At 37.8% G+C, this 23,903-nt stretch overlaps 3 protein-coding genes across 6 annotated transcripts; 1 reads left to right on the forward strand and 2 right to left on the reverse strand.

The window, feature by feature from the left end:
• Window positions 1-862: 862 nt before the first annotated feature.
• On the forward strand, window positions 863-9,838 carry si:zfos-323e3.4 (volume-regulated anion channel subunit LRRC8C). 3 transcript variants are annotated; one of them, XM_031286005.2, is made up of 4 exons: window positions 863-1,176; window positions 3,250-3,408; window positions 7,314-9,655; window positions 9,719-9,838. In XM_031286005.2, exons 1-3 carry the CDS (start codon window positions 1,069-1,071, stop codon window positions 9,606-9,608), a joined length of 2,562 nt encoding a protein of 853 aa, XP_031141865.1. In that variant the 5' UTR covers window positions 863-1,068; the 3' UTR covers window positions 9,609-9,655; window positions 9,719-9,838. The 3 variants fall into 3 exon arrangements, with proteins under 3 accessions (XP_031141865.1, XP_031141864.1, XP_031141866.1); XM_031286004.2 differs by having other exon boundaries at window positions 7,314-9,838; XM_031286006.2 differs by having other exon boundaries at window positions 1,107-1,176; window positions 3,250-3,338; window positions 7,314-9,838.
• Window positions 9,839-14,017: 4,179 nt separating this feature from the next.
• On the reverse strand, window positions 14,018-16,513 carry cdkn2d (cyclin-dependent kinase inhibitor 2D (p19, inhibits CDK4)). Of its 2 annotated transcripts, none has more exons than XM_031285962.2 (3): window positions 16,122-16,513; window positions 15,573-15,728; window positions 14,018-14,967 (listed from the first exon to the last, which is right to left on the reverse strand). In XM_031285962.2, exons 2-3 carry the CDS (start codon window positions 15,711-15,713, stop codon window positions 14,614-14,616), a joined length of 495 nt encoding a protein of 164 aa, XP_031141822.1. In that variant the 5' UTR covers window positions 15,714-15,728; window positions 16,122-16,513; the 3' UTR covers window positions 14,018-14,613. The 2 variants fall into 2 exon arrangements, with proteins under 2 accessions (XP_031141822.1, XP_031141823.1); XM_031285963.2 differs by having other exon boundaries at window positions 14,614-14,967; window positions 15,573-15,724.
• A 160-nt stretch (window positions 16,514-16,673) lies between these two features.
• On the reverse strand, window positions 16,674-22,224 carry ap1m2 (adaptor related protein complex 1 subunit mu 2). The gene is made up of 12 exons (XM_031285961.2): window positions 21,980-22,224; window positions 20,514-20,670; window positions 20,266-20,333; window positions 19,953-20,083; window positions 19,694-19,841; window positions 18,739-18,865; window positions 18,480-18,622; window positions 18,108-18,179; window positions 17,736-17,894; window positions 17,457-17,582; window positions 17,047-17,122; window positions 16,674-16,911 (listed from the first exon to the last, which is right to left on the reverse strand). The coding sequence occupies exons 1-12, from the start codon at window positions 22,019-22,021 to the stop codon at window positions 16,886-16,888; spliced, it is 1,275 nt and encodes a 424-aa protein (XP_031141821.1). The 5' UTR covers window positions 22,022-22,224; the 3' UTR covers window positions 16,674-16,885.
• Between the last annotated feature and the right edge of the window lie 1,679 nt (window positions 22,225-23,903).

The raw sequence follows: 23,903 nt of genomic DNA on the forward strand, positions 1-23,903 counted from the left end.
AAAGCAGCAGTGTGGCCACCAGAGGGCACTACAGCTCTTTTATACTAAACAAATCCTTTACTTGTTCACTATATTACATTATCATCATACATAAGCAAGCTAGTGTTACCAACTTAGGTTTCACCAAAGGTGTCAATAGTCAAAAGTTTCTCTAGTTTTTATTTTGTCTTTTAGTGAGCCTAAACCTGTGGTAAGTGTGCCATTAATCGACCACCCAGGATTGTTGCCAACACATCCCATTTCCTTGCTAAACTTGGCAAGTGCATGGGACCATTATTATATTATAAGAGGAACACTTCCCTGATTATGTGGGCTTACAAGAGGATCAATATATAATCCTGTCAAACATTAAGACCACAAAAGCCCTCAACAAAGGAAAGGTCTTTGGGTAAAAACAGTTTAAGCTGTAGTAATTATGCCCTATTAGGGGAAATATATATTCATATGGATGCTTGGCATTAAATATTTCATGCAAGTAATTCATGTTATAAAACTATATACCTTAATTCGGCAGGCAACACCACATCACTCAACAATGAAAGTAAAATCCCCAAACCCCAATCTCCTATTTGTTATAAGTCTCTATGACATTGGAGGTGTTTTTTTGTGAGTGTAAACCTTACATTTGGATGAATATGCTTAAAGAAATACTCTGTCCCTTTTGTATTTGCACAGTCAAACTTTCTTCAAATAGCCAAAAGGGACAGTTTGTTTTAATTTTTATCATAGAGAGCTTATCAAAATTACACATTAAAATGGGATTGAAATAGAATAAAATACTAAGAAAAAAGACAGAGAAGATGCTGTAACTTTTTAAAGTGTGTTTATAAAGTTTTTAAAGGGTAACAGAGTGAAGGAGTTACACCGATAACATTACAGCTAGCCCATATAAGCTGTAAAAAGAGATTTGGGGATAAACAGTAGCCACTTACAGTCTGTGTTTCTTCATACTGTATTTGTGTGGGAGAAAACATGCACAAAACAAGCAGTATCGTTTCTTTGTCAAGTTAGTTGAAGAGTGTTGAACCTGTTTGTTGAGGATTGATTTATTTTGAAAATCTTCTCCGGATGTCTTCTGTTGTTACCTACCAATTTGACACCGGTGCGCTTTTCTCTAAAGATGAAAAAAAGGCTCCCGAGTCCCGCCGGACACAAGTCGATCCTCCTCGGACGCAGGTAAGTGAAATTCACCTGATTGAAAACGACAGATTTTTTTTTTCTGTAGCCTATAGGCCTATGCTGATACTTTAGAGACAAACTGAGACTATTTGGAGACATGAACCTTGATGGACGGTAAGTTATGAACATGTAACTCTTAAAGTATGTGTAATCTCACAACTAGGACGTGCAGTAGCCTGTCATAGTGTGATGTTGAAACGCATTTTTTAAACAAACGCTGTTTAGAAAGACGATTAAAATACCACAAAAAGTTTGGCATAGCCTGCTGCAATTTTGTCCGTTTGTTTATTATGTCAAGTGTCACATGTCATCAGAAATCAAATAGGCTAATTGGCAAATTTGGATGTAGTGGTATTATTAAAGGGCTGAGACGTGTGGTGTTGTTGTTGTGGTTGTTGTTGTTGTTGTTTTGTTTTTACCTCTTAACGGTCTGTGTAACGCATCAGTGCAATGTTTTTATATAAAAAATGAAAAATAGAAAGTTGGAATTAAAATAGTATTTTCGTCAGTTCGTCAGATCAATGTGTTGCCTAATCAAGATTTAGGAGTCGTTTTTCTGATTTTCTGTTCGTGTATTGTTGGATAGAAATTTAAAAAATAGAAAATCGGAGTCTTTATTTCTATTTGTGTCTTGGGCTGCCTGAGAGGGCGGGCTCTGTGTGCTGGGGCTGCTTGTCTCGCCTGTCGTCACGCCCATAGATATATATCGCCTCCCTGGCTGTGCAGCTGCTCCCTGCAGAACCTCTGATCTCAACATCCCTTCAGCACTCCTCTGCAACAAACACTCAGCATTTCAAACTGTCTTTATACATATGTTACACATCAAGTTTGTCCTCATTTAGCCCGTAACCAATGACCCATCTTTTGTCCTTAATAGCCTACTTAAGGCAGTTAACTGAAAACAGTTGCCGCAGCCTCTGTAAGACACTTGAGTCCAAACGTTAGATTTGTTTGAATTTTCTAACGTATGTTACACTGTTATGTTAGACACAGCCTTTTGATTTTATACAGGTTTTTCACAATTAAAAAATAATAATAACAAATACAATGATGTCTCCAGTCTCTCTCTTCTTTCATCTGTTCTGAACCTAGTTCAAAAGCAGCTGTTTTGTATCCATATTGTAACAAGTTAAATTAGAAATACTTAATATGATTCAGTTTACATAAATGTTTATGAGCGATAGTTCCCTTCTTTTTGTGAGTGTTACTAACAAGGTTGGTCTTCAGAGTGTGTGCGCAGACCAAAGTATCTTAAGGCTGATATGATCTTAGTCCCATACTATATGCATTAACATAATTTTAGCTTTAAGATGATTTAGGCAAATGAAGCCCAGTCTAGTATGGATTAATGTTGCAATAATTTTATGTCAAACTAAGGGTATGTCTTGTAGTAAAGTTGTTTAGTTCTGAACCTATGCTTCCACACACTATATGTAACAGCATATTCAAATAATTAACAACAGCATTAAACAGCTTGCAGTCAGGGTTATACAACAGTGGACACTGTCAAGAAAGTTCAAACTATTTTTTCAGTTTCACTGCTGAGTTTTTCAGTTCAGTGGTCTAGATGAGCAGTAAGTGGTATGAAACTAGAAAAAATTGAGAAAACTAATCCAAAATCTTAATTATACATTGATCTGACAAACAAAAAATATAATTCAATTTTCTACTTTTCATTTATTTTCTGGAAAATTGAAATGATAAGTGTTACACAGACCCATAACTTTAATTATCAGGAGAGTTATTCAAAAGTTACCTCAACTCGTTCCTGAAGGACTTACTTTCTGTTGTCATTGTTGTCAAACTAGTTTATCCAATTTGAATCCACCCATAGCAGGAGCAGACTGCTCATTCATTCATTCATTCATTCATTCATTCACGGCCAGATACCTAAAGCATGCAACCACCCTCTGTATGATGAAACTAAATAGTCCTGTATACTCAGTGTTGGTACATCATCTGTCCCTTTGTGCCATATAACTTTAAACCCTGTGATGTTCTACAGAGACTACACTGTGTTGAAAACCAGTTTTAGCCTCAGTGTTCACAGTCGTTCTTTTCTTTCATCAGTGTGGAGCAGCAGCCAGGATGATCCCAGTGGGTGAATTCAGAAACTTCGGCATTGAGCAGAACACAAAGTATCGGGTCCTGAAACCGTGGTGGGATGTTTTCTCAGAGTACCTGTGTGTTGCTATGCTTATGATTGGAGTCTTTGGGTGCACCTTGCAGGTGAGGCACCTTCAAACCAGCCACTTTGTGATCATGAACTCTTAAATCCTTACACTGAATTAGAAACTTATACTACTTATACTTATACTAAATAATACTAACCTAATCTAACCTGCCTGATGCCATAATTTGTATCTATTGTGGCATATCAGAGGAATATTTTGTTCCCACACACCATCCTCTCTGTTTAATTCCTACATTGTTTGACCTCCAAGTCAGGCAAAACCACAGACAGTGTAACTGAATTTACTTGTCTCTCCTGACCCAGTTATTCCCAATTTCGGATCATTAACTTGCTACTTCATTTGTCCCTCACCACTTGATTATCATTTCTGTGTCATATTAAAAATAGCATAGAAAGAAAGCAGTCAAGGAAAGGAATCAGTGATAACTAGAAAATGCATTTCCTGCAGAAAACGCTTGTGAATGCTAAAAAGCTAAATTGCTAAAGCTAAACTGGATTGCAGCTATAATTGCGTAAGAAGAAGGTGAAGTAGTGAGAATACTTGGAAAAGTGGGAATGGTTTTAAATAGTATGAATTTTATTGAAATGTTGAATAATAGCAATAATGTATTAAACAAAAGTGGAATATTTTAAGGTTTTTTTAAAAGAAAAGTCATAGTATAGCATGTCGAAAAAAGTCATAGTATAGCATGTCATAAAAAGTGATAGTATAGTATGTCAAAATAGTAATAAAAAAAATCATAGTATAGCATGTCAAAAAAGTGATAAAAAAAAGTAATTATACAGTATGTCGAAAAAAAAATCATAAAAAGTCTGGTATAGCATTTTGAAAAATGCCAATAAAAAGTCATAGTATGGTATGTCAGAAAAAAAAAACTAATAAAAAAGGCATAGCATAGTATAAGAGTCATAATTTAGTATGCCAGAAAAAAGTCATAGTATAGTATGTCGGGGAAAAAAATCATAAAAAATTCATAGTATATCGAAAAAGTCATAGTATAGTATGTCGAACAAAGCCTGGACTAGGTATCGAACCTGGGTCAGAGTCAGTGATTACTTGCTTGTTGCCTTCTGGAAGTGGTGCTAACCTCTGAGCCTGTGTGCCACTGAAAAGTTTATGTTGAAAACAGTGACTTGCAGAGCAAATCTCAAATTTGCCAGAAGTTCGTCAGGGTTTACCCAGGCTACCTGGACTAGGTATTGAACCTGGCTCAGAGTCTGCAGTGAATACTTGTTAGCAGCAGTGATAACCTCTGAGCCAGTGTGCCACTAAAGATTTAAAGTCGAAAACCGTAATAGCATAGTATGTCGAAAAAAGTGAAAAAAGTCATAGTGTAGAATTTTGGAAAAAAAAAATAAAAAAATCATAGTATAGTATGTCTCAAAAAGTCATTAAAAAAATCATAGTATAATATGTTTAAAAACACCAGGACTGGGTAGTGAACCTGGGTCAGAGTCTATAGTGATTACTCATCAGCAGCGATAACCTCTGAGCCAGCATGCCACTGAAGCCCTTATGTTGAAAACAATAATAGCATAGTATGTCGAAAAAAGTGATAAAAAAAGTCATAGTATTTCGAAAAAAGTGATAAAAAAAGTCATATAGTATTTCGGAAAAAGTCATAGTATAGAATATTAAAAAATGTCATGGTATTTATTGTATGTCTCAAAAAGTCATAAAAAGTCATAGTATAGCATGTCAAAAAAAAGTGATTCAAAATTCATGGTATAGAATGTCGAAAAAATCCATTAAAAAGTCAAAATGTAGTATGTCGCAAAAAGTTGAGACATACAAAAAAGTGATTAAAAAAAAGTCATAGTATAGTATTTTGGAAAAGGTCATAGTATAGAATGTTAAAAAATGTCATAGTATTGTATGTCTCAAAAAGTCATAGTATAGTATGTTAATAAAGCCTGGACTTGGTATCAAACCTGGGTCAGAGTCTCCAGTGATTACTTGCTGGTTGCAGTAATAACCTCTGGGCCAGTGTGCCACTAAATAATTTCTGTTAAAATCAGTAATAGCATAGTATGTCAAAAAAAACTGATTAAAAAAGTCATAGTACAGTCTGTTGGAAAAAGTCATAGTATAGAATGTTAAAAAAAAAATCATAGTATAGTATGTCTCAACAAGTCATAAAAAAGTAATTGTATAGTATGTCGAAAAAAAGTCATAGCATTGTATATAGAATGTTTAAAAAAATCACAGTATAGTAGTTTGAAAAATGTCATAGTATGTTATAAGAAATTCATAGTATAGTATGTTGAGAAAAGTAATAAAAAAGTCATGCTATAGTATGTCGAAAAATGTCATAAAAAAGTCATAGTACAGTATGTCAAAAAAAGTTGTAGTATAGTATGTTGAAAAAAGTGATAAAAAGTCATATAATAGTATGTTAAAAATAGTCATAATATAGTATGTCGAAAAGTCATAAAAAGTTAAAGGATAGTATATCAAAAAAAGTCATACTGTAGTATGTCGAAAAAAAGTCATAGTATAGTATGTAAAAAAAAGTGATTAAAAAGTATAAATAGTAGAATAAAGTTGTACCAGAAAGCATTTGCAAACACATTGATATTTATATAATTTGTATCGCTGAAGTAAAAAAATGTGGGCACATAAGCGATTTGAAAGACTGGTACTCTGTGCTTTTGTCCATAACTGTCGAGAATGTTTAACAAGGGCTGTCAATGAAGGAATGCTCATGGCTCTTGTCATTTGGAGGCTCACTAAGCCATATGCAAAGTCCTATTGCTTAAATGAGCACATTTGCCGAAAGTAGACAAGTACATTTATGGGGCAGTGGTGGCCTAAAGGTTAAAGAAGCGAGCTTGTGACCGGGAGGTCGTCGGTTCACTCTCCAGACCGACAGAATAAAATCTGGGTGGGGAAAGTGGAAGAGCAGTGCTTCTCCCTCCCTCATTACCACCCTGAGGTGCCCTTGAGCAAGGCCTTTAACCCCAACCGCTCCAGTGGAGTTGCTCAGTGTCCAGCAGATCAGACTGTGGTTGTACTGGGTAGCTTCCACGTATGAATGTGTAACTGTGTGAATGTGACAGATCGTCGTTGCAAATGAGAATTTGTTCTGTATCGACTTAGCTGGATAAATAAAGGTTAAATTAAAAGAAAATGAAATATCTACATTTTGACATGTAAATGTTGTATGAGAAGTAAGAATTGTGAAGTTGAAGAGAATGTTTTAAGCAATGTTCCACCCACACTGAGCAGCCCTTTGTAACTGTAAATATATATCAAATAGCTGAATCATTTTCTAATAGCTGAAGGTTTTGTGAATAGTTTAAACTTTGAATGAAGTCTGTAGGTGACAGTACGTGGGAGAAGTAGCATTTAGAAGTGGAACAAGCCTGAAGAGGATTTTAAGATTGCTCCATGTTTTCAATGTAAAAAAGAAAAAAGTTTATTATTTTAAAAAGTATAAATGGTGGAGAAAAATTGAATACAAGCACAAAAGTCCCTTAAGAGCTGAACGTTTTGATATTTGAACGTTTTTTGTAGCTGGAAGTATGCAGAAGTAGCAGGCGAAAGAAAGTCGTATGGAATCGGATAACAATACTGTGAATACTGTAGTACTGAATCAGCATTCACACAATAAAATAAGTTATGTTACTTATTTCCTTATTTCATTAACACTCTGTCTCCCAGACAGTGATTCAAGTTTTATCACCTGTTTTCTATATAGTAGTTTTTCAGTAGACATTAAAATGTTGAAATTATACTTTTTGACATTTTCTATACATTTACTTGAGTTTATTTTAAAACTCCTTTATTAATAATGGTTGTTTTTTAAAAGACAAATGAATACAAGGACATCTTATTGTTGTGCATTAAGATATACTTTTGTCACGTTTTTTGCCAAATAATAGACTGTTTTGTGTATGTAGCCAAATATTTATTTTTTCATTCATCTATCTTCCACAGTTCACCCAAGACAAGATTTTTTGCCTGCCCAGCCACTTCAGCAGCCTGACACCTGAAGCAATCGACTGCAGCCACATCCAGACCTCGAGGGAGAACAAGACGTCGCAGCACACACTGGTCAGACCTGCAAAGCCCATCACCCAGGAGATTTCTGGTCTCAAGAACAACCTGGACATCCACCAGTACGTGTTTGTCAACCACTATTGCTATGAGAGGTTTGTCCACTGGTACGCAAAGTACTTCCCATACCTTGTTTTGATCCACACTATGATCTTCATGATAGCAAGCAGCTTTTGGTTCAAGTTTCCTGGGACGTCTTCAAAAATTCACCTCTTTGTTACCATCCTTGGGAAGTGCTTTGATTCGCCCTGGACCACGAGGGCCCTGAATGAGGTTTCTGAGGAAAGAGGAGAGGAGAAACTGGTTAGTTTGAGGAGGAACACCATGTCACAAGAGTCCACAGATCAACAAGCAGAGGATGTGGAGACTGTGGGGCTTCTCCACTCCTGCTCTGTCAAATCTAATCCAGAAAAGAAAAGCCCGGAGCCTCAGTCGGCCCCCAATGTCTTGGATAAGAAGGAAGGAGAGCAGGCCAAAGCTCTGTTTGAAAAGGTGAAGAAGTTTAGAACTCATGTAGAGGAAGCAGACATCTTGTATGTCATGTATGTGCTACAAACATCACTGAAAGTCTTCAAGTTCTTTTTAATCATTATCTACTCTGCAGTGTGGGTACGGAACATTGAGACAGTAGTGCGCTGTTATGTTCCTCCTGAGCTGACTGGTTTTGATATATTTTGCTGTAACCACAACAAAGCCCATCTTTTCTCCAAGCTTGCCTACTGCTATATCTGCTTTGTGGGAGTGTATGGACTTCTGTGCATCTACACCCTCTACTGGCAGTTTCACAGACCTCTGAACAAGTACTCCTTTAAGCAGGTCCGACTGGAGACTGGCATTAATGACATACCGGATGTGAAGAATGACTTTGCGTTCCTCCTGCACCTTGTGGACCAATATGATCCTCTGTACTCTAAAAGATTTGCTGTCTTTCTCTCTGAGGTCAGCGAGAGCCATCTCTATCAGGTCAACCTCAACTACGAGTGGACTGCCAAAAAGCTGCGTACCCGCCTCACCAGGAACACAACTAACCGGTTGGAACTCCACCTATTAATGCTGCCGGGGCTTCCTGACACAGTCTTTGAGATTCCTGAAGTGGAATCGCTCAAACTGGAGCAAGTTAAAAATGTCACCATCCCAGCTAGTGTGGCAAAGCTAGACTCTCTTCGTGAGTTGTCGCTGATCTTCTGCTCTGCAAAGCTCCAGCTGCCTGCCCTGAACCACCTCAAGGCACATTTAAAGGTCCTGTGTCTACATTTCGAAAGTTTAGAAGAGTTGCCTATGTGGATGTACATCCTGCAAAGCTTGGAGGAGTTACATCTGAATGGTCCTTTAACCAATGACGTGTCCAGAAGTGCCACGCTTGACTCACTTCGAGAGCTTAGAGCTCTGAGAGTCCTCACTCTCCGCTCCAACCTTACTAAGATTCCGCCCAGCGTAGTGGACGTTGCGTTGCAGCTGCAGCGGTTGTGCATCTATAACAACGATGTCAAGCTCCAAGCTTTTAGCAGCCTGAAGAAGTTAACCAACATAGCCTCGCTTGAGCTAGTGGGCTGCAAGTTGGAGCGCATCCCAAGTGCTGTCTTCAGCCTAAACAATCTGCAGGAGTTGGACCTGAAGGAAAACAAACTTACCACTGTGGAGGAGATCCTGAGCTTACAGCACTGCCGCCGTTTAGTGACACTAAAACTGTGGCACAACAAAATCACTTACATCCCTGATCATATCAGTAAGCTGAAAACCCTGGAGACGCTGGACATTAGCTGGAACAAGCTACGAAAGCTTCCCTCTCGGTTGTTTTATTGCACCAAACTCAGGCACCTTGATGTTTCCCACAACCATCTCACCTCTCTTCCTCCTGAGGTGGGCATCCCGCAGGGCCTCCAGTTCTTCTCCGCTGCTTTCAACTCTTTAGAGACACTGCCAGATGAGCTGTTCTCTTGTAAAAGGCTCAAGAAGTTGGCTCTTGGAAACAACTGCCTGTCGAATCTGAGCTCCAGAGTGGCCAGCCTGGCCCAGCTGGTCCGCCTGGAAATTAAAGGGAACCGTCTGGAATCTCTACCTGTGGAGATAGGGGACTGTCCCCTGCTGAACCTCAGCGGGCTGATAGTGGAGGACAACCTGCTGGATCTGCTGCCATCAGATGTACGAAGCAGGTTGACTAGAGGCTGTCATTGACTCATCCTTTCTCAGTGTAGCATGGAGGTCTAGGTGGTCTGACTTGCATGGAGAAAACAGAGTATTAACAGAGTATTAATCCATGCCACTGGGTGGAATTTGTCATATAAATCAGCATAAAAAAGGTGAACCAAAACCATAACTGACCACAGAAGGATAAACAAACACTAAAAAAACATATTTATAAAACCAGTCATTATGAAATGTGCGTTCAAATCTGTGTAAATGAGTGAAAAATCAACTTGCAAGTTTTTTTTCAAAATGTTTTTTATTGCATTTTCTTAAAAATACCTTTTATAAATAAATATTTTAAGTTCATAGTTGTCCTGTAAATATCTTGCTTTCCTTTTTAATGGATTTTTATGTAGTTGGTTTTACTGGTATAGTTCACACAGTAATATAAAGATTAACATAAAATTCAGATTACTGATACTGTGGATGAGACAAGGGCTCAACACTCTACAAAAATAACAGCAAGGAAGGATTGACCTTCAAATTGTTCTAGACATCATATTGGAAATTACATTCATAGCATCTTCACTGTTTCTGAACATTTAGTGTGTTCTTCAGAGTGCCGCAAGTCAAGGTATTTCTAACCGCACTGTATGCTGTTGGACAGTATACAGCAAGAAGAAGTGTTTCCCACAGTGCGGTGGCTCATGTTGCTTCCTTTCAGACGCTGAACAAGTGGAGGGAGAAAAAGCTTTTCAGTAGCAGAAGAAAAGGTATTTATCTCTCTGTTTACATATTCAGTCAAAAAGAAAGACTGAAAGCATACATGAGATTATGAGCCAGAAGTCAAGTCAGCATGATATTCAGTGTGCATAGGATAATAAACAAATAAAGAAGATCAAACTACTGCCTTTAAAATGCCTTTTGGATGAGTTATATATTGAGTGTGGTGATGGATGATACATTGTACATGCATTCTTTTTTTTCTCCGTTTAATTTTTTACTGCCTAGCACAATTTTACTTTTACAGTAAAATATTGGGAATGATTTCCTGTTAAGCAGTTAGAATTTGAGTAGTGAGATGTAAAATGACCTAAAAAATATGCTTATCTGATTGCGCATTTTACACATTATACTCTAGTGCATATACATTCAAAGTGCCTTTTGAACACACTGAAACAAGGAAATAAAGGTCATTGTAGTTGCTCATGTTTAGTTTTAGGATGAAGGATACAGTAGGTGTTTAAATGCTTTCAAGTGGATTCATGTTGTTTGGAAATTCCTCTGTTCAGTCTCTCTCAAACAAACAAGTGCACACTTTCTTTCTTTCCCCCAAGGTTCCCTCTGTGTACTTGTATGCCTCTTCCAATTTTCAGCCTGAACTGCAGTGAAGTCAGTTTACGACCCAGCTCAGTAACAATGAAGCATTCTTGTTAATGACCTTTCCAGGCTGCCACACACCTCCTAAGGTCGTAAGAAAGAATTACATTGTTTTTTCGTTAATATTTTATCATTCATATGGATTTGATCAGAGTATAGCACTGAAAGTTGTCATGAAAAGAAGCAAACAAACAACACCAAAGAAGCTGCACATTTTATGGCTAATGTTATAGTGCTTTGTCAATCATTTACCTATTTCTCCTCTCGGAAGGTGGCAGTCAAGTGTGTCACCAGCAATGACCAAAACAGATGAGACTGCATAATTTATTATCATCTAAGGCTTGGCTGGAAATAAGTAACAACATGTTATGTCTCCGAGAGGGTTGCTTAAAGTTGCTTTAAGTCAGGGCAGGGTGATATCTTCAGCAAGAGGTGATGTACTGACTTGACTCTGAAATACTACCAGAGTCATACTTGTTGAGTGTGCCTTCCTTCCTGGTTGTACTAATGCAATATTTACATTTGAGTATGAAAATCAGATTAGGAAGCTTCTTCCTGTAATGAGTTTCTGTGTAAAAGTCTAAAATGTCAGGATGCAGTTCCTGCAGGCTGTGATTCACTGCAGCTTTATGAACTGAGTTTGAATTAAAGTGTAGACAGTTTACAGTGACTCACAATCTGTGATTTGACCACAATTGTTCAGTATAACACTAATGTGGTGTCAAAGTTCAGAACTGGTTTTATATTATTTTACCACTAAGTGACTATCTTGGTTGATAAACATTGACTGTGAAGGTTCATGCACGCCTTCATGTTCTTACACATAATTGCATAGGAGTAAATGTCCATATGAGCCACACTGTCCTTTAACTTGCAATACATTTTATTGAGAAATATGTTTTGGTCCTCAGACCTTCATCAGGTGAAACAGAGGAACAAAGAACATTCCAGATAGATATAGTTAACACCTCCTCAGGTGAGGCCAACCAGGGACCATGAGCTGTCAGGCAATCAGTCTTACAGTCAAAGATGGACATTCCACAATGGACATAATGGACAGCAAGCAACTCCATCAAATACTGCATACAAATATTGCATAATAAAATTAAAGTTACAATCATATCCAAAATCATCTCTTACATAATGACAATGACTCAAAGGTGTATTGCAAGTTAAAAGGACAGTGTTATTTTAAACCCTCATGAAAGAGAACTCTATGAAGCTTAAATGATTGGGATTTTTTGATGTGTATGTATGTGATGTGTGGGAAGTGTAATGTCTATCAAGGACTGTGGAGTTTGTCCCCCATTTCATACACCCGCAAATAGTAAAACAAAAAATGCCATTACAAATTCCCAAAGCCCAAGGTGATGTCTTCAAATGTCTTGTTTTGTTTGTCTAATGGTCCAACATCCAAAGAGAATCATTTTACTATCATGGAAGACGAGGAAAAGTTGCTAACTTATTAACGATTAATAGAATTTCAAAATAGTTCTACTGCTGACAATTCATGCAGCTCTAAAGAGTTTTACGGGCATACTTTTGGAAGAGGGGTCCAAGATTAAAAGACAAAGAGGTGTAAACTGTCACCACTTACATGCACTCAGTCAAAAGTGTGTTAAACAGTTCATTCCTTTGTCATATTCCCTCATCTCTAATAGGAACTTGACTTATACCTAACTCCCTCAGTGAAGCAATTCTGTCATGTTTCCAACTGTTTTGTGTTAATATTGAAATATAAATTTTAGTTGACTGTCTTTATTACACAAATAATGGAGAAGGAACACTAGCTAGGAGGATATGGGTGGGGAAAGGAAATGACTACTACTACTGCTGGAGTACCCTTGAGGGAAGCATTTAAAGGGATAGTTCAGATATTTTAAAGTGGGGTTGTATGAGGTACTTATCCATAGTCCGTGTATTACAGTAGATGGCGGTCGGCACGCCCCAGGTTTGGAGTAGCAGGCAGAAGTCAACATGGAAGCTAAGCAATGTACGGCTGTGGACGGGGGCAGCAGCTAAACATATTTAAGCCACCAAAAAAAAGGCCCACTTAAAAAATTCTATATTGGTTTAAGTGAACACTATATTCAGAATATTTTCACCGCTTTACCTTGCCGTCAAACAGCCCTTTAAATGTGTTTCATCTGCTGATATCGTAAGAAATGCACATGTAAAAACCAAAGTAGCATACATGGTCTCTCTGTGATTTCATGACGCTGCATACAATGGTACGGCAACACAGTAGTTAAAAGTGTATCTCCTTTCTCGGCTGGTGAAGTTGGCCCGTGGCACACAGGCAAACAAAATACCCATTGTACTATAGCAGCCCCCACAAACATCAGCAAACTGTGCCACAGTTACCTACAAGCCTCAACACAACAGGGCCTTCATTCATTTGGAGTTTCAATCCAGCTATCTGTATGACCTTTCAGAGGGTTTTCACTGCGCAGTGCATTCCAGTGTGCAGTTATTATAAATGCTCTTGATGAATCACCTTTGGGAAGTGCTGAACACTTGAGGATGCATGTTGTAACAAAGACAGCACACTGTTTTGTCTCTTAAGGTAGAATACATCAGATTATTAAGAATGTAAAGGAAAATATTGTTAATGTGGTTTAACAAAGGCCAAAGTATCATTGATTTTATGATTCAATAGCGTTTGTTTGGTTCATGTTGCTAAAAAAAGTACTTAAAAATAAACTTTAAAATACAAAATATGTTAGTCAGCGATTCCTGACCTTCTTTGCCTTACGACCCTTAAAATGAAGCCAGAGATTATTTACATTTAAATGATTATTATAGGCCAGAGGTAAAACCTTCCAGTATTTCACAAGGAGAGAGGTCAGAAAAAAAACTGTTTTTTTGTCATCTTTCTTATCTCGTTAAACATCTTGCAACCCCAAAGATTTACCTTGTGATGCTGTTTCAAAGCTTTCACATTTTTTAACCAAAAGGTCTAAACATACAAACTCAGCTCAAATCCCAGAAAAAATGTATAGCTATCTCACTGTCTTGCCAACTTTATGTTGCCTAAATCAGTACACACAACAATGAAAACTATGACTCTAAGACTTCAAGTTCAACACTTTATTTTGTGTTTTATTCTTCAAATAGTAAAGTGAATAATCTCACTTTTGTTTTAAAAGTATTTATATAAATAACATTTCAACAAATCATAATTAATGTTGCTATTTACAAAGTCACAGGAATATGCAGTCCTATTCCAACAATAAATAAGAGTAAATTCATTAAATTCCAAGTCTAAGTACATCTAATTAAGAGAAACACAACTATGAAAAGCAATCAGGATGCACCATGTCAAGTTTTGTAAAAGTGTTTAAAAACACATACAAGGTATCAACTGTTACACAATGGAAATAATGCAATAATTACAAAACACTGGGGAAACTATCTACAAATGTGCACTCCCATTTAATAAAAGGGAAACTGATATATAAGGTGCCTAAATTGCACTGTGCAAAAGAGGTGTCTACTGTATATAGCCACCCATCCACTGAAAACAAGCTGCCAGGACAATTTGTCCTGTGTCACATATTAATGCTGAGCGACTATTAACAAAAAAAATAATCCTTTACACAGCAATGAATTCAAGTCACCAGGTTTGAAGCAAAAAAAGTTAGGGTTACCCAGAAGGCACCCAGACTTCAGACTAACTATGAATGTGAGCGAAAAGCAAGTCAATCATAGCAGGCATACATGAAGCTCGGGCCACGTCTATCGCTGTCTGACCGCTGATGTTGGCGTGCTTCAGGTCAGACCGCGGTGCCAGAAACTCCACAACATCCAGGTGGCCCTCTCGGATGGCAATGTGGATAGGCAGGGCGCCATTCTGGTCCGGGATGTTTACCGAAGCACCGTACTCCACCAGAACCTGCAGAGTGTCCAAGAATCCTGTTCGGGCTGCATCGTGGACAGGCGCTATTCCATGTTTGTCCTGGACGTTGGGGTCTGCTCCTTTTTCCAATAGCAAACAGGCGATTTTGGAGTTCCCCATCATCATCACCTGTAGGAGATATCAGAGGAGAGGGGAAAAGAGCGCACAGTAAATTCAACAGCTGTGTGTAAATGGCAAGTTGTGACCCTAGATTCTCTCAAATAGTTTCTTGTTAAGGATCTTCACAAATATCACTAAACCCTATTAAATGTTTCATTTTAGCCCTGAAAGTCACTTGGGGGACTTGGGGAAGAATGTAATAAAATTAGTTTAGTTCATCAATTTGATTAAAGTGTACTTAATAAATTAGCAACTGAGTGTATATAATTTAACTATTTTCAAGTCAAAACATCAAATAAATACATTTTGCTGGAGATTACCTGGTTTGAAGGCAATGAGATTTGGGTAATATTTATTACATAATATATATTCTAACATAAAAACAGACTATTGAATAATACACGATGCTATAACATTTTCATAGCAGGCAACTGTGGGAGAAAATCCAAGGCAGCCATATGTAACGTTACGGTTATGCCAAGAGGAAAGGAGACGAGTCAATATCTCCGAAGGAACACTTGAACTTACATAGCTCTACAGTATGTTTATTTGTGCAGTTAATACCACTGTAAATATTAAACATGTATCAAAATGTCTGGGGTTTTGGTCCTCACCTGTAGCGCAGTCCTGCCAAATTCATTGAGAGTATCAGGATGCAATCTGCATTCATCCAGGATCCTCTGCACCTCGCTCGTATTCCCTTTGGCTGCCGCCGCCGTCAAAGCTTTACCGGCATCCATCTGACTAAGGACCATAGTCTCTCTTTCTGCCTGGTCAGTAGGAGATGTACAACAACAGTTACACTGGCTCTCAACCACGGGCTCCTCATGATGCCAATGCAAGTATAATGGACAGTAACGAGGTTAGTAGCTAACGTTACAGTGAGGATTAAGGAATATTACCTTCGCTAGCTAACGTTAGCTACTAACGTACAGCATCCGGCTAACGTAAGCTTCAATTCCCCGTTGACGCCATGTTATCTGACTGTGCTAGCCTAATGTTACATCATTACAAATCGTACGTTTAAACCACAAAGCTCTGTAAAACATGTGTTGTAACAGGAGAGAGCGACAAGTCACGTCAACTCAATCATACAAACAATTAGCATTCAGGCTAAGCGCCAACACTAAAAAAAGAACAAACTATAGAGCGTTTAAGCATACCTTGTTCGGTTCCTTAAAATCCACAACGTCGCAATGAGGGTCAATCCCGCTGCTTCTAAAGACCAGTACTTTTTAAATAAAATCCAAACAAGGAAAGTTTATCAACATTAGAAAATACATTTGCGCGCTGAGATCAACACAGCGGTGTCTCCTCCAGACTACAATTTACAAAACATTGGAGAGAACACACGCTGGCCAATCACAGCTCGCTTAGAGGGCGTTGCGCTTCCAAATATGATAAAAGAGGCGGGGTTACAACTCTGGTTACTACACTATCACTGTGGTAACAGCAACAGTCGACCAATCAAAACACGTAGCGAAGAAAGCGGGCGATTCGTATACGTTGATGTCTTCAAAGGCAGTTCATTCACATTTCTGGCCTTTGGTTGTATTTTCTCCAGAGGCAAGACTGGAAAAAAAGGCGGGTGTAAATTTTTTAATTTTAGGCGGAATTTAGTGACTGTGATTGCACAATGCATGACAATATGAGGACAAACTCATGAGAAAAACAAAGGGGCACAACAAATATAGAAAGTTTACTATGACAAATTGTTTTAAATTAATCATTTAATTATGCATTTAAATCATTTGCAGTGGTACCACAATAAAAACATTAAAATCAAGTTGCAAACAGATTTCATAAAACAAGATTGCTGACATTAAATAGAGCAGGTGGAATTTAAAGACACTCTTTCAGTCCAGTTTAAGTGATCATTGATGCTCCTCTGGAGGTCCTAGTGAGGAATATAGTAATCCCCCAGGCTTTACACATTGGTCCTCAGCTGATAGTCTAAATAAAGAGAACAAATGTAAAGAGAAATTATAAAAGTTAAATGTGATTACATTTCTACATCTGACCCCTTGCTTAAATAGAATACGTTCCGAAAACAGTATGTCATATTGTATTGAAGTCTAATTAATGTACCTCCACTCTGTGTAATGTAGCGGACCCACGGTAAAGCCTGGTAACCACTTTTCTCAATGATCTTCATATATCGCACCTGGTGAAAAAGAGTGAGTGAGACACAAACGTGTTGAGGCAAGAAACATTATTGTGCATCAGCTATTCATAATTAATCCGGTTTGTCAGTCTGAGCAGCCAATATCAGCCCTTACAGGACCGGGCTGTAACTGTAGACGCCCTATGCAAAGCTGTGATCTTCTCAGATTATGGTTAGATAATTGTCCATATTGATATAAACAAGATACACCAGCTGTGACGAATTCAGCTCCAGAATAAATGTGTTTTGCTCTCAGATGGACTTGATTCATACTACCACAGGCTATGGGTTTCTTGACGTTAAAAGGAAAGCCTCAGCATAAACACGCACAAACCTGTATTCCTGAGACTGTGAAGTATGGGATTTCAAATTTGACTGTAATGGGGGGTTTGCCCTCAAGCTCATTGTTCTCCACACTGGGTAGACCAAAGTGAGCTCTCATTAGAAACTCTTTACCTCCCTGCATGGATGGATAGATGAATGCAAAGACAGATAAATAGACAGACAAAGCGATGGACAGACAAGCAGAAAGACACAGAGAGAGTTAAATACAAAACAATGAAAACATATTTCTGTCTTTAATAAGAATGCCAACTAGTTGTTAATGTCTTACAGGGAAAGACTTGATGGTCCACACCACCATGTTCTTCTCAGGCACATATTTGGCAGTGCCTGTGCTGGTTTTGAACTTGGGTGAGTCAGCATCACTGGGGACGGGGACCCTTACCTCCACATTATTTGCCACAGACTGTTTTTTAAATTGTCCCTTTGCCTAAAAAACATAATACAACTGTAAAGTTAGTACATGGTATCATTGTATAGACAGTCAACACAAACTGAAGACAAGTATGAAACAACCAGTACTTCTATTCTTGTGCTTTTCATGCTTTAACAGTTTTCTTGAATTATACATCACCAGTGACACAAAGTACTTCTAAAAAAGTAATCTTGTTGCCAGTGTAGTTAACATAAAGTTAGTCAGTACCTTAACCATGATTTCCACTCTACTGTGAGAGAATTTCTCTATGACTGATTCAATCCATATCAGAGGCTTCACCTGTAAGAGATGAAGAATAGGCTGTCATCATACAAACCATTTTACAATTAAAACAACATAAAATGTTGTTACATATGCATATTATTCAGTATATATCTGTTAATTTAATTCATGTGTTTACATGCATAGGAGCTGCACTACTAGACTGCAGATTTCTGCAAATATACATTTGCACAACAAACAAATCATGTGTCTGTCTGTCTGTTTGTCTGTTTGTCTGTCTGAATATGGCACATGGTGTAAGTGACAAATATAAATGTTTTGGTATGAATACAAGGTGCTGAATTGTATTGGACTAACATGGGTATTGATGCGGTAGGACATGAGTTCAGACTCCCCGTCTGGAGGAATGAAAGAGATTGTTCGATCACTCTCAAAGCGTGAGAGTCGGACACACTGGTGGAACTTCACATCCTCCATCACAACTGTCTTTCCTTTGTCACCTGAACACAAACAGTACAATCAGTGGCATTCATTTAATATAACAGATAGATGAGCTACACATCCAGCTAGATAACTGGAGTAACAGATGATATGGTTATGGCTGCTGTATACGTACGTCCAGTGAGAGCGAAGAGCACTCGGTCGTTGAGGCCCAGCCGCAGTTCAGGCATCCCAGAGAGCATGGTTTTCAGCTTGATGCTGCCCACAATGTCGCTGCTCATCACATTTCCATTGGCATTCACCTGAACAAACAATACACAGTGGTGAATAAACCTGAATACATTGTTCAATTAAATAAACCAAACTAATCTAATTCATTGAGTCAATAAAATTAAACAGGAAGAGGGTGTCCCAGAAAGCATGAATTTACAATCTTTTTCTTGTACTGTGACATAATTGTATTAATGTATTCATTTTCTTTATCGATCTATCTACTTATGGTCTATTTATGTATTTATTTATTTATTTATTTATTTATTTATTTATTTATATGTAGTTTGTTTTATAATTTATTTTATTAGTTGTTTTTTAATTCTACTTATTTATGTATCTGTATTTTATGGATTGTTTAAAAAAAAAAAATCTACAGTCTATGTACTTACTAGCCACAGTTTAGAGCTTTTATTTATTTATATTTTTAAGTATCTATTGGTTTTAAGTTTTTTGGTGATGACGTTTCCTCAGCTCGGTTCCTGTTTGTAATGAATTCATTTTTGTCGATTTAGGGTTGGGTGGGTAGGTGGGTGAATGGGGTTGGGGGGGAGGGATATTGGGATATGTGTGTATATCTGTGTGTGTTTGGGGGTGGGGGGGGGGTGGGGGGTTTGTATGAAGCACTTTGTGCTACATTTACATGTATGAAAAGTGCTATATAAATAAAGTCTGACTGATTAATTAAGTGAGTGATTGATTGATGCAGTACCTCCAATACCACCACAGCTGTAGATAGTTAAATATGGAGCAGCAAATGGATTATGTGTAACAAATAAATAAAACCCGACTATGTAACAGTAATATGAGCACACATGATACAAATATATGCACAAATAATAAGAATTAGCCCATCTTACCAATACGTTGATGGACTCGATGACATCAATAAAGACCTCGTTCTTCTTGTATTTGATACCCTCAGACCTCCAGGAGACAGCGTTGGTGACGGTGGTCGGCACCTTGGACTTTGCTACTTCGAGCTTGGTACCTTGCTGAGTAATGTATCTGCAAGAGATGAGATGAAAAGATTCCGTGATTCAACGCCACGCTCTTTATCAATATGCATAACATCTATAACATGTCTGTACAGTATGTGTGTATCTTGTAAAGTCTCACTCCTGTAGGATCTTGCTGTCGGTAGTCTGAGGGAATCCAAAGTCCATCAGCTCATCCAGCAGCTCGTAGACAACCACAAAATTATCCTGAATGCTTTCCTCCTCCAGCTCTTTGAAGTACTCTGTGAACACCTGCATAATACACACAACAGACGTCAGCCGTATCTGTGGTTTTACTTTAGATTTGGATCACTATCTCTGACTGCCATCGTCCACTGGCTCTTCGCACAAACACAAGTTTATGCTTGGAAACTGTACGACAAATATTTCCACAAACATTTCCACCATAAGTAAGCAGTGTATGTGTGACTCACCTCAACTAGTTTGTATAGAAATGAGTACACAAGGGAGGCGTTGGAGTTCTTGTTTGTGGTGGCCACCACTGTGCAGAGATCAGGTCAAGGAGTATTCTACACATTAATGTTTTGTTCAGTTAAGATTGCCGCTATTGTTCACTTCCCTACATTTTCATTCTAAGGAGGTAATTCAATAATCTGTGATGTTATACATTTCTTTATACCCAATAACTATTAGATGGCAGCAGCATCTAGAACAAGGATACGGTACAGGTTGCTGTGTTTGATCCACATGAAGTGGACATTGCCATGTGACAAAACAGGGCAGAGAAGCCCTTCCTCTTCATGCTGCATGAGTAAAGGCAGGAAGTGGTCGATCTCCGCCATGTCCACATCGCCTTTGTAGTTCCGACAAATCAACACCTGAGTGGGGAGAATAACGCCACACGGTTATTACACAACTGTAGGTTGAACTAAATATGGTTACGTGTTACAGAGAAGAGGACGACTTTTAGATTTCAAGCTATACTCATTAGTAGTGTGCCAATGCAACATGGAAATAATGTGACGTAAAACAGAAAAATACTCCTACAGAAATGACAAGAAATAATGTTGTAAATCTTGAATTAACATTTTGTCACAATACATTTTTCCAACAGTTTGACGTGCGACCTGCTGTCAACCAGAACTAAAAGGGTAAGCTGTTACCAACAAAGATGGATCAATATTTGATCTAACTGTATGTCTAAAAAGGTTTAGTTAGTGTATTTACTCTTCTCAAGGTAAAAGGAACAGTCCCTTATTGATTTAACTGCCACCTCTTTACCAGAGTTCATTAATTGTTAAGTCAATGGACTTGCAATTTTGATAACTGAATAATTGTTGTTAAGTAATTTTTCAAAAAAACAAAAAAAAAAAAGTTTCTAATACCATAAGTACGAGCTTCTCTGTTGTGAGGATTTGCTGCTTTTATTTCTCTAATGTGATAGTAAATTAAATGTCTTTGGCTTCTTTGTCTGATTATGTGACAAAACAAGCAATTTGGTGAGATCATCTTGGCCTTTACTAATTTCTGACATTGTATAGACAAGACAATTAATTGATTTATTGAGAAGATAATCAGCAGATAAATCAATAATGAAAATGATCATCAGAAAACGTGCCGTGAATTTGTCTTAGTGTGTTGCTGTTGTAGATGCAACAACCTAATGTTATAGCCTCCTGCAGCTTGCATGGATCGAGTCAAATGAAATACCCCAATGAACACGCCCTTTTATCACACACAGAACACTTGGAACCATGTGTACTTCCATTTCTCAGTAACACCAACTCGTGTGTCAGGTTACATTTCCTGTCTGGAGAGAAAAGGATGTTTGTGCCATGCACTGTAACAGCAAAAACATTTTGACACAAATGCAATTACTGAAGGTACAGGTACGGGTAGGCCTACACAGGTGCGCAAACACAAATGGCCACTTTTACTGAAGTTACTCCAGTGACAGACATGTTTCCGGAAGTAAAGCAGGAAAAGGCCAATGAATGAGTGTGTCGCAAGCTCTTTATTAAATTTTAACGACGCCAGCGCCGTTAATGTATAACAGTTAAAGCAACAGTTCAAAATGTCAACTAAACAGCCAATGGAATGATTAAATGTGGGGATTTTTTTTATAACTCGTGTCGCTGGAAATAAGCAATTATCAGTTTCCACAATCTGCTCCAGCATTAACCTTACCTTTCCCTTCAGATCCAGCACAAATATAGCGGAGGCAGACATGGTGGTTGTACCCACAGGAGAACAGCACGCGACTCTACAAAGCACACAAACTCAGATTAAAGTTCAAACCGAGTACTTCACTGCTTTGAATTTCGTTTCGCCATCCAAACTAGAGCTTTTCATCAGCCTGAGGTGATCATGGACTCCTCCGTTTCTTTTTCATGAAGGTCTCGTGACGTCATCGTATGCAGGTAAAACATTCACCACAGATCACCTGAGCGGGGTCCGAGGTGCTGCTGGATTTATCCGCTAGAGGGCGCCACAGACACACAGATCATGGCAGGGACAAAAACTGTTCATGAAAAAACTGTTTATGAAGTTTTTTTTTCTTCTTCCAGAATGTATCATGTCTTTATTTCTCCAGTGGTGGAAGAAGTACTCAGATATTTTCCTTAAGTAAAAGTAGCAATACCACTGTGTAAAAATACCCTTACAGAAAAGTAGCTGACAGAAGTGTCAGCATCAAATGTAGGCTACTTAAAAGTAAAAGTTGTCATTATGCAGACCTCATTATTTCAGAATATTATATCACTGGATTATAATTATTAATGTGTCCATCACTAATGTTGCAGCTGGTAAAGGCGCTAATTTCACCTACTTTATATACTGCTAGATAGCTTAATCCATACTAATGCCTCTTAATTTATTAGTTGATTTATATTTTGTATAAACAATCTGAATTGGCATAGCAACTATGTAGTAACTGATGCTGTCAAATAAATGCAGTGGAGTAAAAAGTACAATATTGGCTTTCTAAATGCTGAGTACAAGTGTAAAGTAGAATAAAATGAAAATACTCAAGTACCTCAACATTTACTTTTAATTACTAATTCATTTAATCCTTAAGAACAATATTGTGTACCTACAAAGGAGTCATACATTTACTATAAAACCTCTACACATTAGGAATGTATTTGTCATCTGAAACTGTAGCCCATTATATCTCACTGTTTACTGGCTTTTAGCAATTATATTTAGAATATAGCTATTGTGCACATTTCTGAACCCTGACAAAGACCTTGTGAAGTAGCTTCTGGCTGGACTGGAGCCCTACCTTGTCACACCATTAAAGACTTCCTTAATTGGTTTGTCCACATGGTCAATAGTCAAAAAAGACAATTCAAATTGACAGAAAAGGAAGAAAAAAACAAAAACAGGTAATATTGTTGTTTTTTCAGCATGACTTTATTATTACTTATTCCCTCTTTGATCATGTCTTCATCATGTCTCTCTAGAACAAATATTGATGTGTTTCTTCTCATGCGTATTCTTTCACATGTACATATTTTACTTTTATCTGAGAATGTGTGACCTCTGGCCTCAGGGATACAGAAGCACTTACTGATCACATGCTTGGTGTATTTCTTAAGCCATAAATCTTGCTCTACAAGATCTCCACCAGCCCCCCTTTGGGCCTCTCTGTGTGGTATTATGCCCTAAAACCCAGCCTCCATTCATATTCCTCCATCTGCTTCTTATCAGCCATGTGTTTGAAGGCAGTGACTAAGAATAACAGAGGCGTGTGAATGTGTGTCTCCGAGGGCTAGATGGAGATCAGTCTTTTCCAATATCCCGCTCCTTTTGTCTATATAGGTTTGCTTCTCCTTATCTGGACTCTAATGAGGCATGACTATATCTGAGCTATAAATGAGATAACTACACCTTAAACATGTCGTGTTCACACAGGATATGAGCCATAGTAAGACTATCATAAAGACCTTTTATATTTCTAAAGGATCATTTAAAACAGATGTGCTGCATGAAGTCCCTTTATTTGACACAGTTTATAAAAGACAAGACATTTGACCCATTTCCCAGTTTGTCAGCATTTTGTTGCTTTTTTTCCAGTCAAGGTTTGTATCTACAAATATTTGGGTTTTAA

The sequence above is a fragment of the Sander lucioperca genome, chromosome 4 (assembly GCF_008315115.2).
Source record: "Sander lucioperca isolate FBNREF2018 chromosome 4, SLUC_FBN_1.2, whole genome shotgun sequence".
NCBI lineage: Eukaryota > Metazoa > Chordata > Actinopteri > Perciformes > Percidae > Sander > Sander lucioperca.

Excerpts from the sequence above, each read along its gene's own strand:
- si:zfos-323e3.4 (XM_031286004.2), top strand. The coding sequence starts at position 1,069 with ATGTCTTCTGTTGTTACCTACCAATTTGACACCGGTGCGCTTTTCTCT. Across the intron at positions 1,177-3,249 it reads TCGATCCTCCTCGGACGCAG|TGTGGAGCAGCAGCCAGGAT; the intron begins GTAAGTGAAATT and ends TTCTTTCATCAG. Across the intron at positions 3,409-7,313 it reads TCTTTGGGTGCACCTTGCAG|TTCACCCAAGACAAGATTTT; the intron begins GTGAGGCACCTT and ends TATCTTCCACAG.
- ap1m2 (XM_031285961.2), bottom strand. The coding sequence starts at position 22,021 with ATGTCTGCCTCCGCTATATTTGTGCTGGATCTGAAGGGAAAG. Across the intron at positions 20,334-20,513 it reads CAAACACAGCAACCTGTACC|TGGTGGCCACCACAAACAAG; the intron begins GTATCCTTGTTC and ends ATCTCTGCACAG. Across the intron at positions 17,895-18,107 it reads GAGTGGAAATCATGGTTAAG|GCAAAGGGACAATTTAAAAA; the intron begins GTACTGACTAAC and ends TATGTTTTTTAG.
- cdkn2d (XM_031285962.2), bottom strand. The coding sequence starts at position 15,713 with ATGGTCCTTAGTCAGATGGATGCCGGTAAAGCTTTGACGGCGGCGGCA. Across the intron at positions 14,968-15,572 it reads TTGGCAGGACTGCGCTACAG|GTGATGATGATGGGGAACTC; the intron begins GTGAGGACCAAA and ends TATCTCCTACAG.